Genomic DNA, 15,289 nt, shown 5'->3' with positions numbered 1-15,289 from the left:
TAGATTTGTGTGCGGCTCTTGTGCTGTATGTAGCTTGATGAATCCAGTGACTTTGGGTTGCCACAGGGCATAACTAGCACCTTGTTAATGGGAAGTTTCTCCTTTGCCACATGTTCTTTCTTTCTTCCTTTTTCTTTTCTTTTTTTTTTTTTTTTTTTTTTTTTTTTTTTAACACGCCTCATTCCTCACACAACCTAAATGCAAACCTTCCTCGTCCTGTTCATGTCCTCCTTTTTCCATTTTTCTACTTAAATGCATGTTATTTAAATTAGTGCATATTTTCCCTTTAATTACTCACCTCTTCAAACTTTTTTATTGCAGGGTCTGAGGAAAAGCAGTGACTGTGGGCGGACTAAAAGGACCATCATGCCTCACTCTGTGCCGCACATGGTGCAGCTGAGAAAGTTTGTCATCTCTGAAGACACGGTTTTTCTTCTGCTGCAGTATGCTGAAGGTAAAAGACACATTTCCATCTTTCATCTTCCCTCATTTGTCTTCTTTACTTCCACCTCTCTTTCCTTCTCCTGATTCTCTGGTCTCCTGCCCCCCCCTCTGTGCCCTTGCTCCAGACAGATGTTTGATAGAGATGGGTGTGTGTCACAGGTCATTATTCTGAATACCAGGTGGCACCACGCTTCATTAGCTATGCCAACACCTGGGCATCCTTACATCGCACTCACTCTAGGATGTGTGTGTAGACTGTGTGTGTGGGTGAGTGCATACAATGAAATGGCAGCCATATTTTTTAATGCCCTGTAACCTATTCAATCTGGTGTACTCCATAACCATCCTGTGCTAATATTAGTGGACAGTATTGAATTTCATATGGGGATGTTCAGCAGGATTTGATAAAGGCAATCAGAAACATTTTTTTTCTACTGTTATGACCCACTTCTGTGATATGGAAAATCCAGGAATACTCCTACTTCTATAGTATTCTGTTCTTTTAACATGGAGGCAGTTGATGGGCTGAATGAGGGTGAACGGGCAGAAGGAACGAGGCAGCGACCTGAGTGACATTGGACAAAACAACATGTGGATGGTTTTACTTTCTAAGCCATCGAGCTGCCCCGCTATCATTATCATCACTGTGAACTTCGTATTCATTCTCATCACACACAACAGATGTTGGTTCCGATTACTTACACTACAGCTGTGTGTGCTGTGCATATGTGTATGTGTGTGCGTAACTGCTTTGTTTGTTTGTTTTTCTGATGCAGTGTTTTCATGTGCAGAAAGGCGAGACATCTGAAAAATGGTGTCAAGTGTTTCCAACTGAGCAAAATGAACTAGGTACCCATTACCTAGTTCAGTTAAAAATGAACTAGGTACCCATTACCTAGTTCAGTTAAAAATGAACTAGGTAATGGGTAGCCATAAATTTAAAGTAAAGCCTGGAGGAAGAGTATAGAGACACAGGGTGGAAGGTGTTTGAAGTTCAGTGTGAAATTTCTGCAGTCTGATGATTTAGCCAGCCAACTTACCTGACCTGAACCCCATAGAGAATCTATAGAACTGTTATCATGAACACAAGTCAAGTTGCTAAGTTCATAAAGCAGAAAAAGAATGTGATTATCTAGCTAATTTCCTTTTATGTCTGCACCCTTAGTTCCTCTTCTGATACCCCTGTTTCTTTCATCTGTAGGTGGGAAACTGTGGTCTCATATTGGAAAATACATGCATAATTTCAGCCCAGAGGACAGCTTTGACATCCCTTTCATTCAGAAGAGCCACACAACTGCTGTGCACTCTCCACAGCATACCATGCCACAGCTGGATGTAGGTTCAGCCAGTTGTGATTCGGGGCCTGTTGCTGATTCAGAGTCAGTCTCTGGGCTGCAGAAAGAACCAGGGAACCTTTTTACTTCTCCCCCTAAAAGCGTCCTCCCTCCCAGGCTTGTTGAACAAACAGACTCTGGAGCCACCTCTGAAGAAGAATGCACCAACAGTTATTTGACACTTTGCAATGAGTATGAACAAGATAAGTTAGAACCAGATGCACTGCAGGAGGAGGAAGAGAAGAGTGAGCAGGAAATGCTGTCATTAGAGGTGCCCAATGCAACGACCACCACATCCTCACGTAGCCGCTCGCTTCTAAGCAATGAAAGCCTCTCTTCACCAATCAGTTCTCAGGAACTTGGCTTCTTCAGTGAGTTGTCTGACAAAAGTGGCCACGCCCAAGACAGTGATCAAAACCGGAGTGAGGAACAGGATCACAATGAAGTCTTTAGTCCTTTAAGTTCCCCTGCTGTGCCTATGTCTTTGGATGAGTCTAAGAACACGCCAATGGAGTTTTTTCGAATTGACAGCAAAGACAGTGCAAGCGAGGTGACATGCCTTGACTTAGGAGAGCAGCGCCCTTCTCATAAGCAAGTCCCTGTCTTTTCTACATCCAACCTGGATTCAGGTGTCTCTGAGGATCTTCCAGAGCTGGCTCAGGAGGTCAAAGGTCCTGGGTTGGATCTTTGGGGGTTGGACTGTAGTGATAAAGCCTCCAACGAGTCAGTGCCGGTCATCTCATTTAAAGAAGCAGTAGATGAGGATGAGGGGCATCCACCAGACCTTTTGGTCAACCTTCCCGTAATGAGTGGGACTGTAGATGCTTTACAGGAAGAATTAGAGACTTCAGGAGTGTGTCTCGGCCTTGAGGTCACGGCCTCTCCTCAAAAGTTTATCCAACCTGATGTTTTACAGCTTCCTAGCCAGCCTGAGGAAGAGGATGAACAGCCACTGGAGCAGGACCTTTCATCTTTATGTACAGCCTCTGCAACTTGTGACACCAGTGTTGCGTCTCCATCTCCGTTCAACTCACTGTTAGATGACTACAGTCTGGCATTGGGACAAGAGACTTCTGACAAAGTGTTTGTCCGCCCTGAATGCCAAAATAATGACCTCCCTCTTGACACAGGCATTCCAGACACTGACTCTCATAGTGAAAAACTAGAGCCCAGTGCAAGAGTAAACACAGACTTGGTTCCAAGCAGCACAGGCTCTGACTTGGTCACAAATGGGACTGAGGCCTGTGGAGTGGTTGAGAATTTATTAGAACTTGATGGCGAATCATCAAGAGTTATTAGTAATACAGGTGGTAGCGAATTTGATAAAGAAGTATCGCGGCTGTTTGCCGAGCTGGACAAGCTGTCGCTGGCTGCTTCCCAAGCTCGTATCCCAGAGGAGTTTGTACGATGCTGGGCAGTAGAGATGGTGACAGCCTTGGATTCTCTGCACCAAGAAGGCATCGTCTGCCGGGACCTAAATCCCAATAACATCCTGCTTGACCACCAAGGTTAGGCCTTCTTGTTTTATTTTTAATATATATAAAACCCATACCCTTTATACGTAATTAAGTTTTCGTTAGTAAGACTCCTCTATTTAATTGTGCTATGGGTTTTGTTTAGATCTGTTCTGTATTTATTCTGTCCTGAAAAATCTGACAAATAAGAAAGAAAATGCACATTTACACAGTGTTCTTAGAATATTTCCCTCAAAGCTGCTAAGGAGTAATAGAGTAATGTTTAATAAGGAAAGAAAGCAAGCTCTCGTTATAAGTTACAATGTACAGTTTAGTTACAGAATGTTAATAATTAATTTAGTGCACCAAGTGGATCCAAACCTCCGGTAACAGCTACGCCAAGGCATTATTCCTGTCACTTCATGGTGGAGGTATAAATCAATCCAGAGGCTAGACCACACCAGGTTTAAAAAAAAAAAAAAAAAAAAAGTAAATCACTGTCAAGCTGCTACTGTATATAATGGACATCATGTTTAATTTGCAATTTTCCCCCCTCCTAAACTAGATAACTTGTATTGTAAAGATACAGTCCACAGCTTTTGCCAGTCAACCGTGATCTAATCTGTTTAGCAGAATGAAGTCTCTGAAGAAGGGAAAGCGTTGTTTTACCATGAGGTCACAGATTCCCCCTCAACTTCTTCTTTTGTCGTCCTACAATCATCTCTCTCCACCTCGTTATCAACAAGCATCTAATTAGCTGAGTGGCTGTTTTCGTCTCCCTGGTGGTAATTATTGTTCTAAAGGGCCCATCAACGGCCTAGTGTGGTGCATCAGTCTGGCTAGCCCAGGCTAATGGCCACGGCTACCTAATGACACCATTAGTTCTAATGATAGCGTTAACGGGTACCCGCTAAACAGGAGTAATCGCTGGGGCTGTGTGCTTGAAAAGTTCACAGAGGGATGTAGAGCGGCAGAAAAGAATGGAAGAAGGAAGTGCTCTAAAGGTGGGGTAAACAGTTTGAAAAGTTGAGTGTCTGGGTGACACTTGACTGTGTGGGTTTGATGAGAGGCAGAACATTACATGGATGTTTAACAGACTCCGAGTTGGTCACTGTTTCCTCTCTTCTTAGGTCACGTTCAGCTTACCTACTTCTGTAGCTGGAGTGATGTGGAGGAATCCTGCGACAAAGAGGCCATTGCCAATATGTACTGCGCACCAGGTGAGATATAGAAACATTTCAATACACTTTTCTATTTATTCTCTCTACCTTTGAGCTTCTCATTCTGTGTTTATTAATAGAAGCCTAATTTTTTTATGAATTTTTATCAGTTAATGGGTATATTTGCAGTTAATTATATATGCACACATTTGTTAATTCCCAGCACCATAAGACTTTTATATCCACAGTAAAATATGGAAAAATTAACTGTAATAAAATAAATGTAGATAAATGTTTTATGAGGTTAAAGGTCCCAGACTATACTTCCTGACAGTGGTGTCTTACATTGTATTCATGTCTCACATTAGTCAGTATATTAAGGATAAATTAAATCTCTCTTTTTTTTTTTTTTTAAACTCTTTGCCCTCGTGCGAGATGATGGCTCTCGTTGTAGTAGTTCTGATGTCCTGTAGAGTGCGCTGTTGTGCAACAGTCAACCAGTAGTGTGGCATCCCTGTGTGTTGCAGCCCCAGTCGGCTTGTGGCAGCTCTGGCATGCTGTTTAAAAGCTGCCTAAAACAAACTGGTGCTAGACAACAGCACCAAGTCCCTACTTAGCACTTCAGAGTGTGTGTGTGTGTGTGTGTGTGTGTTTGCCATCTAATATATGGGTTCTTTAAGTATATGGCTTCACACTAAGGCTGTTGGACAGAGTATGGTTGATGTGTTTAATCTTCTCAAAATGTTTTAGCGGCTAGTTGAAAACACTGGATGCATTCTGAGACACGCACAATGACCCTCACACCCATTCACTCTCCCACACACTTATATTTAGCTATTCTTTCATATTCATCCTCTCTCTCAAGTCAGGAAGGTCACTTCAGATTTAAATCCTGCTTTTGTCTAGAACGTACAGTGTCTCACTTTTGTAATAAATCTGAAAGCAACAAATGCTCTCTTTAATATCCAAAGTGTTCATTTTTATTCCCTTGGCAACAGCTTGTTTAACAGCTTACTAATAGAAGTGCATACATTTTGAGACGTATGTGTAGTGAATGATGTCTAACGTAGTTTAAACTCCAAGTGCTGAGCAGAGACACGCCACTTGTTTATTTTCATTTTTCTCCAGTTATTTTAAGCAATATGAATTTTTACACTAGTCTCAAATGTGGGTTTGCTGGGTAAACAGTAATATGTGGAAGATGCTTATCCAATAAAAATGGCCTCATTAAAAGAAGTTTTTCATGTGCCATATTTGATCTAAACAGCTGTCAAAAACAGAAATTTTTTTCATTCAAAATGACATAAAACTGTAAATAAACTAAAAACTGTAAATATTTGTTTAAATAATAATCCCAAGCATAACCCATCCTAGACACAGTGTCTGTGGATGTTAAGAGGAGCAGGAGATGACAAAATAATGACAACTTGACTTTATGTAACTGTTACACATCACCTATAATTCCTCCTGAAACAATTAAACCCAGCAGGATTTTGCAGTCTGGATCACATTAGTGTAATTCATGCCATATATCCAAAATATTTTACAGCAAAAAAAAAAAAAAAGTGTTGAATGCTGTTGATGAAGGCAGCTGCCCAGTGAACTGAGCTGAAATGAAACCCACCTCGGTCCAGGTGTGAAAGGTCTCCTTAGTCAAACAAGTGGATCCCATGTGAATCGAAGGACGTAATGCCCATTAGCTGCCAACAGGGGGTGTAATATGCTGCTGTTAAGTGAAAAGCCCACTTCGACATGTATTGACTGTCCTACTCAAACACTAGCAACTTTCTCTCTTTTTCTAGGGTCTCATCATCTGTCCCATCTTTATTTAAAATTCATCCATAAACACACATTAACAAGTAAAGGCTGTCGCACACTTTGTCTCCTTTATTTATTTCATAGCTGCAGACTCCATGCATCATGGAAATGCATATGTCTTTAGATGTATCTGAACACACACTTACGCGGAGGTTGGTGTGTGTGTGTGTGTGTGTGTGTGTGTGTGTCTCTCCTGCCCTTGTTATGTATTGCTGTTTATCCAGACAGGGTCAACTCATGCGATGGCTTCATTCCTGATGACAGATTTATGACTGTTTGCCAGAAAGCTAGCAGGGGGCCTGGTGTGTGTGTGCGTGCGTGCGTGCGTGCATGCGTGTGTGTGTGTGTCAGTCAGAAGGAGAGAAACATGTTTTTAAATAACACACATTCACACCCAAAAAACACAGGAGCGTTCTTGGAAAATGCATCGGCAGCAGGGCAATTAATCCGTTTGTCCAGCACTTCTGCTTATTTATTTTCTCACCATTTTTTTTTATTACTGATAAACATCAGATGGCTAATGTTTTGTTCCTGATAAGAAAAAAAAAAAAAAAAAGCCTTTGTGAGAACACGACCTAACTTGACCAGAAATGGGAATTGTTTATTGTTCTGTTGAGAAGGAAGCACGGCCAAAACTGATTGTCTTCAATGTCTAAGAAAAGGGAAATTAAATATTCTTCCTCTCTGAGATGACAAGGCAGTTCCTGAGGACATGATCATCATAACCACTGTTGGTTTGTTTTTTCTTTAAATCCTTTTACCTGCTCAGCCACGCGTGAACTGATTGAAGTTAAAGTTTAGTTCTCCTTTTGTCATCAAGCCAGCATCTCATTATTTTGAAAGGTTATACAAAGAAGAACATGCACCCTGAAGCCTTACAGTACTTCTGCTTTAGTATTTGAATCGATTTACTCTGCTTGTAAATATGCCAGAAATCTTGATATGGACATGAACTCTGGGCTGCATTTAGACAGTTGCAGATTTGTCCAGCAGTCACTTCTAGATTATGTCTTCTGGATTGTCTCACCAGGACAAAGTCTTAGTATGTTGCTCTGAGAAGTCAGATCAGAGGACTTATTCAGAATGACAAGGCCATTAGTCCAGTTCTCACATTTTCATGTGTGTAAAATAATTCAGCTCTTTATGTTTCCCCAGGCTGAGACCTAAACAGGGAGATTGAGTTTTTATGCCCATTATATACACGCAGGTGAAAAAGAGTGCTTAGAAGGAAGGAAGCTTCACTGCAAAGCTGTTTGGAGTGATGATCTTCATCCTTTGACGCTGTGGTCGTCACAGCTACCAGATCTCAGCAAAGCTAAAATCAACTGGATCCACATGTTTTACAGCGCTCTGGACCAGTGTCATCAAAACACTAAATGAGAGATTATATGAGAGTAAAGTTTATGCGACTTGTAGAATCAGCCGCACGGTGCATTAAAGCTTTGCAGGTGGTGGCCCAACGCCATCCTAAGATACTTTGTTGGGTTTTTTTTTTACATCCACCAAAGAAGTCGTGTGGTATGCTTGGGTTGTTTGCTTGTCATGGGGATTAGTCAAAGAGCTATGATTTTATTTTTTTTGGACAAACTCAGAAGTGATTAGGAGTTTTCAAAAGAGTATTTATCATCGTGGTGCAGGGCAAAACTGGACACTTTTAGTCACATATTTGCAAACATACATGGAAGAAAAATTGGGAGATTTTTTTTTCTCTTCATTCTCAAGAAAATGTAAAAGCGAATGTGGATTTAAATTCTCTCCTGGATCCAGGGACTCGATTCATGCATGCTGTGGAAAATACCTGTGTTTCTTTGTGGTTTCATCTTATCTTTTGATATTGTAATCTTTTCATATATATATATTCATGCGTTGTATGTCTTGTCTACATCTCTATGTTTTATGTTGTTGAGAGATCCTTTACACATTGTGCTCGCCTTGCCTTGGAACATCAAACATCAATCCTTCCTTACTTCCTACCTGCATATACTTGACTTCCTCTTTTGGTAATACTGTCGGTTAGGTTTTTAGGGAAGTCAGACCGAGAGGAGAAGAGAGAAAGTTCCTTATGGCCCCCAGGAGGGTGGAGATGGAGTGTGATTAAGATACACAGTAGGAGGGAACTTCATTGTTGAAGGGAAAGGGAAGAAGAAGAGGCCATGAGGTGAACAAAGTGTATTGTTGTCGCGTTGGAGCCTTTAGTCTTAGAATTCTGTTATTTTTTTCTTTTCTTTTTTTTTTTTTTATGAGCTATTGAAGAAATACAATGCAAAGTTAGTTTAGGTATGTTCCATTTGGAAAATTTACACATCATGTAGCAGACTGTAACAGTGGGCTTTTCATGACCCATGGCCTGTGGATGCAGTTAATTCTCCCATGCTCCTCTCTTTCTGCATTTCCCTTTCTCCTGCCTCGCTCTGACAGAGCGGTAAGTGTAGCCAGCTTCACTGTACTCTCCCTGCAGCTCCTTAGACATTAATCCATTGTGATGACATCGACCTTGCTCTGAGACGTGTGCGTGTGTGTGCGTGTCCAGTATTTTCCCTCCAGCTCATAACTACACAGGTATCACTGGTCCGTTCAATGACAATCTTCTCTCCTTGGCTGTCAAAACAGTAGTCCTGGGGAGCCCTGAAGACTGGTTGCTCAGTTGACTGTGTGCGCGCATGTGTTTGTGAGTTTATGTGTGTGTGTGTGAGTTTATGTGTGTGTGTGTGTGTGTGTATACGAAACATGCAAGTCGTATCATAGCCCTCTCTAACCTTGGCTGCAAGAGAGCTGCACAGGCCCCTGGAGTTCCCGGCAGCCTCCAGGAGATGAGGGGTCTTTGTCTAATATGCTCCTCCAGCTGAGGAGCCTGGTCCCTGGGCACACACGGCCGTGACCCTAGGTCCCGGCCCTGTGGGTGGCCAGACCCCCTCCCTCTGGACTGCAGAGGAGAGGGACACTAAGTGGCACAAGAGGCCATCTGGTACCCAATGGAACTGCTGTACACGCTTGACTTTTGCAAACAAGTGTCACTCTTGTTCTGTGTCTTAGACTCATACTGTGGAGCCCTAAATCAAGGTGGCTCTCAGATTGGTTGTAGATCACACTTATGCCCATGATTGTTTGGATGGAGAGCCGGATAGAGAAGCAAATAAACTTCCCACGAGATGTTTAACTTGGGAGGTGTTTGTAGTCCCTACATGTTTGTAGATGTGTTTGTGTGTGTGAAACTGTATAGAGTCTAAGACTTAACCATAAGGCACAAACTTAGCCAGTCATCATCTGTGATAAGGCTTTAACTACATGGCCCTTTAATACTTGTTTCTGTCATATTTTGAGCAAAAGAAATTATGTCTGGACTTTTATAATAGAAAAAACACAAAATGACATTGGGTTTAAGTAAAATAGGAAACAGTTTCCTACTGGTTTCTGACATTTTACAGAACAAATTAAATAATTGAAGATTTTTTTTTTCTGCAAATGAGCTGACGTCATTAGTTTTAGCCTTGAGCTGAACTAAAAAATGTGGGAGTAAAGAAGAATGAACACGTTTTACTGTTTTGTTTTCTCTCTTTCTCAAGTGTCCCTGCTTTATATTTCTTGATGTGTGTGTGTGTGTGTGTGTATGTGTATGTGTATGTGTATGTGTGTGTTGCATGAATGTACGTGTGTGTTTGTGTTTGAGGTCAGGTCATGCAGATGGCGTGAAGTTGCAGCACAGACGGTTTCCTCAATTTAACTGCTTTTTATTATGCAAATCACCCTTTTATGAGACACACTTTGTGTGTGTGTGTGTGGCCACATTTTGTGCTCATTTTGAATTGATTGCAACAATTGAGGGAAATATTAATCCAAGTTGTTACTCAGAAACAGTGGCTTAAAACCAAGATCCTTAAAGTTGTAGGCTTGAGGTCAGTGACTTCACTTCTACATGTTTGATTATTTTCTGATTTCACATTCGTCACTAGTTTATTCTTCTTACCTGAGTTCTTCTCCCACACACAGATGATATCTCTGCTTTTTAATTTATTGATTATCTCTGTCTCTCTCCTCTTGCTCTTGTTTCAGAGGTGGGAGGTATTGGTGAGGAGACGGCATCATGTGATTGGTGGAGTTTGGGCGCCATCCTATTTGAACTCCTGACAGGCATGGTGAGTCAAAAAGTACAAAAACTGTTTTTTTGTTTTTTTTGTTTTTTTTATCTTTGTTGCGAAGGTGTTGTGGGATGTCTGTAGGTGTCTTGGCTTTCAACTCTCTCACACTCTTTATGGTCGTGCCAGGTTGTGTGTGATTCTGCGCGCGTGTCTGTATGTGTTTGAGTAGGTGGAGGTTGTTGTTTTGGTGTGTGCGTGTTTGTGTGAGGTGCGTCTTGGCTGCAGTCTCTTACTCTGGTTCTCGGGGAGTGCCAGGGGTGTCGGTGTGACTTTCTCCCCCAGCCTGAGCTCCATCTGCTGGGCCATGGGGTCAGCTCTCCCCGGGCCTCTTTGCTGGCTCCTAGAGCAGAGCTGGGCTTGGAGCACACCGACCTTAGATCGCCGCGGAAGGTGAAGACCAGGGCAACTCTCAAGGTGCTGCAGCTCGGCTGGTCCAGGATCAGAGGGGACCTTCTTTTAAGACAGGCTTGGGAGGAAGGGGAGACTCTCAGACCCTTTTGTTTTGAAGACAACAGATAACATTTTCAGTTGTTATACATGTACACAAACATGCTAATTATAACTTGCTGCTCTCTTGAAGGACAGATTCGCACACGGTTGCAAGCACAAACACCCAGTGCAGGTGCAGAGCGTCCCTTCAATTTTTCATTGTCTATTAAATTTGAATAAATTCTAACTGATTGCCAGTGGGCATATTTTCATATCAGCTGTCAGCGTTTTTTTTTTTGTTTGTTTTTTTTTTTTTTTCCAGTGGCCCAAACATGAGTCAGGGTGTTAGGTTAGTGCCATTATGTGGAACAATACACAGCTACTTACCTGGGTAAAAAAACAAAACAAATAAATAAACAAAGAAAAACTCAGTGACACAGATGTCTCCTTTGATGATTATGTCTTGGTACAGTCCTGGCAAGGATACACACACACAGGCACACATAGTGTCTCATGATCCTTGCAGGATAAGATCTTGCCTGGAGCAGTCTTGACTGCGGCTAGGAACGCAGCCAGAACTCCTGCAGCACGTATCAGGAGAGAGAGAGAGCGAGAGCCAACCAACGTAACTGTTGGAAAAATAACACACAGCCCCCCCCCCCCCCCCCCCCCCCCAACACACACAGTTTAAGGCTTTTGCTTGTTGCACACACTTTGTTCTAACGTTTCCTGTCTGTCAGTGAAGATGTGCTGAGAGAAGTGCTATTACAACATGTAGCGATTACAGTCATTATTGTCAATTATTTCAGCAATAGGGCTATATTCTGTGGTTAGGAAAGCATTTGGAGATCTTCTGCTTACTTTGTCTCACTTGTGGGATTAGTTTTGCTTTATTTTCCTGTGAGTGAACTGACAGTTTGACCTAGTCAGATTTACCTCACAAAACAAATAAAGATGTTTCGTATTTACCGGTGATCAGCTGCTGTCCCGTCCACTAAGCTTGCTCTGTGTAAACGAAGAACAAACTAACCAAAAACAATAATGTTTTTGCCGTTTTCTTTTTTTTTCTTCTGTGATTTTCACTCTCTGTGACACACACAGGGACAGATCCAAGGAAGAGCAACAGTGGTGAAATCATTAGCTTGTTGCAGTTGGTGGGATCAGTGTTGTTTCAGGTGCTCAGGCTCTCTGATCTCCTCCCTATTTGTCCAGTCTCGGTGCTTTGACATTGACTTGTGCTCTGCGGGTGTCCGTATATTCTGTGTGTTTACATGATGCTTATCTGTCTCCCTTCTTTCCACTACTCCTTCCCTCTGCACAGTCTCTGCTGCGCTGCCATCCAGCAGGAATTGGTCGTCACACAGCACTCAACATCCCCGAGTCCGTTTCGGACGAGGCCAGATCTCTGCTGGAGCAGGTGAGAGTCTGCTGTGCTGCTAGTAACTTATATGTTAGAGACAGAATTAGATTTCCCTCTCCTAAAGGGGTGTTTGGAAGGGTTTTCCCAGGGGAAACGAAGAATAGTAAATAATTTTCTATAGTAGCGGTAGTGATTAGTATGCAGCAAAAACAGAGGAGAAAAATGGGCTAAAACCCACTGATAATTTCCACCAGAAGTGTACAATCATTGTTAGTAATCTCTGAAAAGTGCTGCAAAGATTCAACAATGAGGTCTCTGAATTTGAAAATAAAAGCCAAATCTCACTGTAACTTCATTAAATGATTAGAATATACATTATGTATTTGTCAGACAGATTATGGCAGATAAACATACACTACTTATGATGGACATGTCCTTAATAACACCACTGGCACCATGCTAATATCTTAAAGCTAATTGTAAATCCTCAGAACTGGTAATCTTTAGATGTATATTAATGTGGTTAGCCTGGATTTCTCTCTGCTTAATGTAGCATAAATCTAGTGGTAATCCAGTGTGGCTGTGCTTAGAAGGTGACAGCATATACAGACTGTATACTGTCCTCTTTTTAAACTGTGAAACTGATGTTTATCGGACCTGCCTTATATCTGGGTTTCAGTGCTTACAATGCATCATATGCAATTCAGTGCTATACTTTTATATGCTATATTAGTGTGAAACTGCCAGATGGACTGTTTTTAACTCACTGTTTGAGAAAGGCTTTCATAATATGATTTGTGTCATTTCAGTTATTAATGTGATTAATTAATATGTTTTGCTTTTTCTATCCTGTCCTCCTGTGCAGCTGCTCCAGTACAACCCAACAGAGAGACTGGGGGCAGGTGTGGGAGGCGTGGATGATATCAAATCCCACCCCTTCTTTGCCACAGTGGAGTGGCCCAAATAGACTGGCAGCACTGTGGAAACCTGAGTTACACGCTGAGGAAAAAGCAGCTGTTCCCAGTTGACTTCCTTCTGACCGAACACACAAATAGAAATATAGTAAATTGAACTTTGATCTCCGGCCACGCAGTCCCCATGTCTGATTTTTGCCAAGCAGATGTTTGTACAGTGCTCACTTCTTTATCTCATTTACTGTGTAACTTTTGGTGCAGGGAACACTTTAACATGTGCGGTGCAATAATTTATGCAGTAAGTGTTTGTATGGAGTGATGATCGCTGCAACACTGTTGCATTTACACTCTGCATACAGTAGCTGTAAGCCAAAATGATATAACTGAGAGTGAGAGGTGACATTTCTGTTCCCTCATTAAGTACTGTAAGTTAACCACTCAAACTGACTGACTTAAGGTACCTTTCATAAAAACCCCATGTGCAATACGCTCAGTTTGTTTCCATCTACGACACTTAGATCATTCCTCACGGAGCCCACAGAGTTTAGCTGATGTGAGGCTGTGTTGCTGTGATCTGGAAGCCTACTTCTTTTGTGAAATCATTTTTCTGCTGACCAGCCCAAGAAAAGTAAATGTAAAACAGACAGACACTATGCAAGGTGAATGAGCAAAATACTTAAGTGATATGAGTTGAGTGGTGCTGTTGATATGAAGAATTTACTTATCACGAGATGAAATTATTTGATAGAGTATAACTCTGAAAGGGCCAGTTGTGAGCTTAAGCCTTCTTCCTGTGTGCTCATTTCTTTTCTGTAAAGAATAAAGAAGGCATGAACTGCACATTTAAAACCAGCCCTTTTACAGATTATTAAGGTTGTTTTTATGAATATCAGAGAAATTTCTCTCTGCTGTACAACACTGCATTTTGTGCATGTAGGATTAGGATATTTAATACTATTAAAAAAATCTATATAAATAATTGTATCATGTAAATATACCTTTTTAATGACGCTGTGCTAAGGAAAAGGTACACCCAGGTGTCAAAAGTTGTCATCATCTCCAACTGTGTCACTCATTGTGGCTCAGTTAAATCTTTTTTTTGTGTGTGTGTGTGTGTATGTGTGTGTGTTTTGTGGTTGAGCAACACATCTACTAACTTGCCACAAATATCTTAAAGCTGATCTTGAAATGCCTCCAGTGACAGGTTTACATTTTTATGGTGACACTCCATATATCAGATATGATCATACAAGGCTTTTGAGAGATGTTGGCCCATATTCAGTACATTTAATACATTTGTCTAATCAGTACTCAGATAATCACTCAGCTGTAGATGCTGCGCCCTGTTTTTGCAGTACCATACATATTAACTGTAAATGACCAGCTTCAGACTCCACCTGTTAATGAGACATAAACATTACTGTGACATGAGATTGTTTTTTCTTATTCTTATGCTCACTCTTGTCTGTGGTCAGTGTCGTATCAGTGCACTCTGCAAAACAATAAACATAACTGGATGAGCACATGTATAGTAGTGATGCTTTGTGTGTGTGTGTGTGTATGTGCGCGCGTACTCACAGTGATTAAGTGCAAGCAGCTGGGAGTGTGTCTTTTGTTCTGAGGCTACAACCTGTCTTATCCACTGGACGGATGATACTCCTAGAAAGCTGATGTCACTCCTGCTGGGTGTCACGTTGACCGTAATATGAGACGGCACACAGACATGCAAACACACACACACACACACACACACTATGGTAAATACCCAGCAGACACAAATACGCAAGGGACCTTTTTGGGTGCAGTTACTATTTTTCCTCCCCTCCGATAGTGATTTAACACGGTCACTACAATATTCGTAAGCAGGAGGGCGTGTACAGGTACGCTCAGGACTGCAATTAGCAGTTTTCACAGTCGTACAGTAAAAGGCAAACTTTACTGAGGTTACATCTGTGTGACAATCAGGCTCCAGGGGTTAAAAAAAAAACAGTCAAAAGCTGCAGTTCCTTGAATGGCCACTTGACTCTGGCTCCAAAAGCATGACAGCCCCCCACAGACGCTCCATAGCTGATTTTAAACTGCTAACATTACAACAGAATAAAGGTTATTTTCCTCTCCCTCAGTATCAAGGCTCAAAGATGTGGATATTGGCTAATTCGAGTTACTGAACTGGACCTCATTTTTGTGGCATTAAAGCATTTACTTGTTCACACAGTTACATTTAATTATTTGACAAATAA

At 41.6% G+C, this 15,289-nt stretch overlaps 1 protein-coding gene across 1 annotated transcript in view; it reads left to right on the top strand.

Annotated features, from left to right (window-relative positions):
* Positions 1–14,574, top strand: part of rps6kc1 (ribosomal protein S6 kinase polypeptide 1) — a 33,760-nt gene extending 19,186 nt beyond the window's left edge. The window contains exons 11-16 of the mRNA XM_030721091.1: positions 322–454; positions 1,646–3,286; positions 4,363–4,452; positions 10,261–10,343; positions 12,097–12,192; positions 13,001–14,574. Coding sequence (XP_030576951.1) covers positions 322–454; positions 1,646–3,286; positions 4,363–4,452; positions 10,261–10,343; positions 12,097–12,192; positions 13,001–13,102 — 2,145 coding nt within the window. The 3' untranslated portion in view covers positions 13,103–14,574. The remainder of the gene's footprint in view (positions 1–321; positions 455–1,645; positions 3,287–4,362; positions 4,453–10,260; positions 10,344–12,096; positions 12,193–13,000) is intronic.
* Positions 14,575–15,289: the final 715 nt, after the last annotated feature.

The sequence above is a fragment of the Archocentrus centrarchus genome, chromosome 24, assembly GCF_007364275.1.
Source record: "Archocentrus centrarchus isolate MPI-CPG fArcCen1 chromosome 24, fArcCen1, whole genome shotgun sequence".
In the NCBI taxonomy this organism is placed as follows: domain Eukaryota; kingdom Metazoa; phylum Chordata; class Actinopteri; order Cichliformes; family Cichlidae; genus Archocentrus; species Archocentrus centrarchus.
Note: the sequence above shows the minus strand (reverse complement) of the source record. Positions and strands in the feature narration are given on the sequence as shown.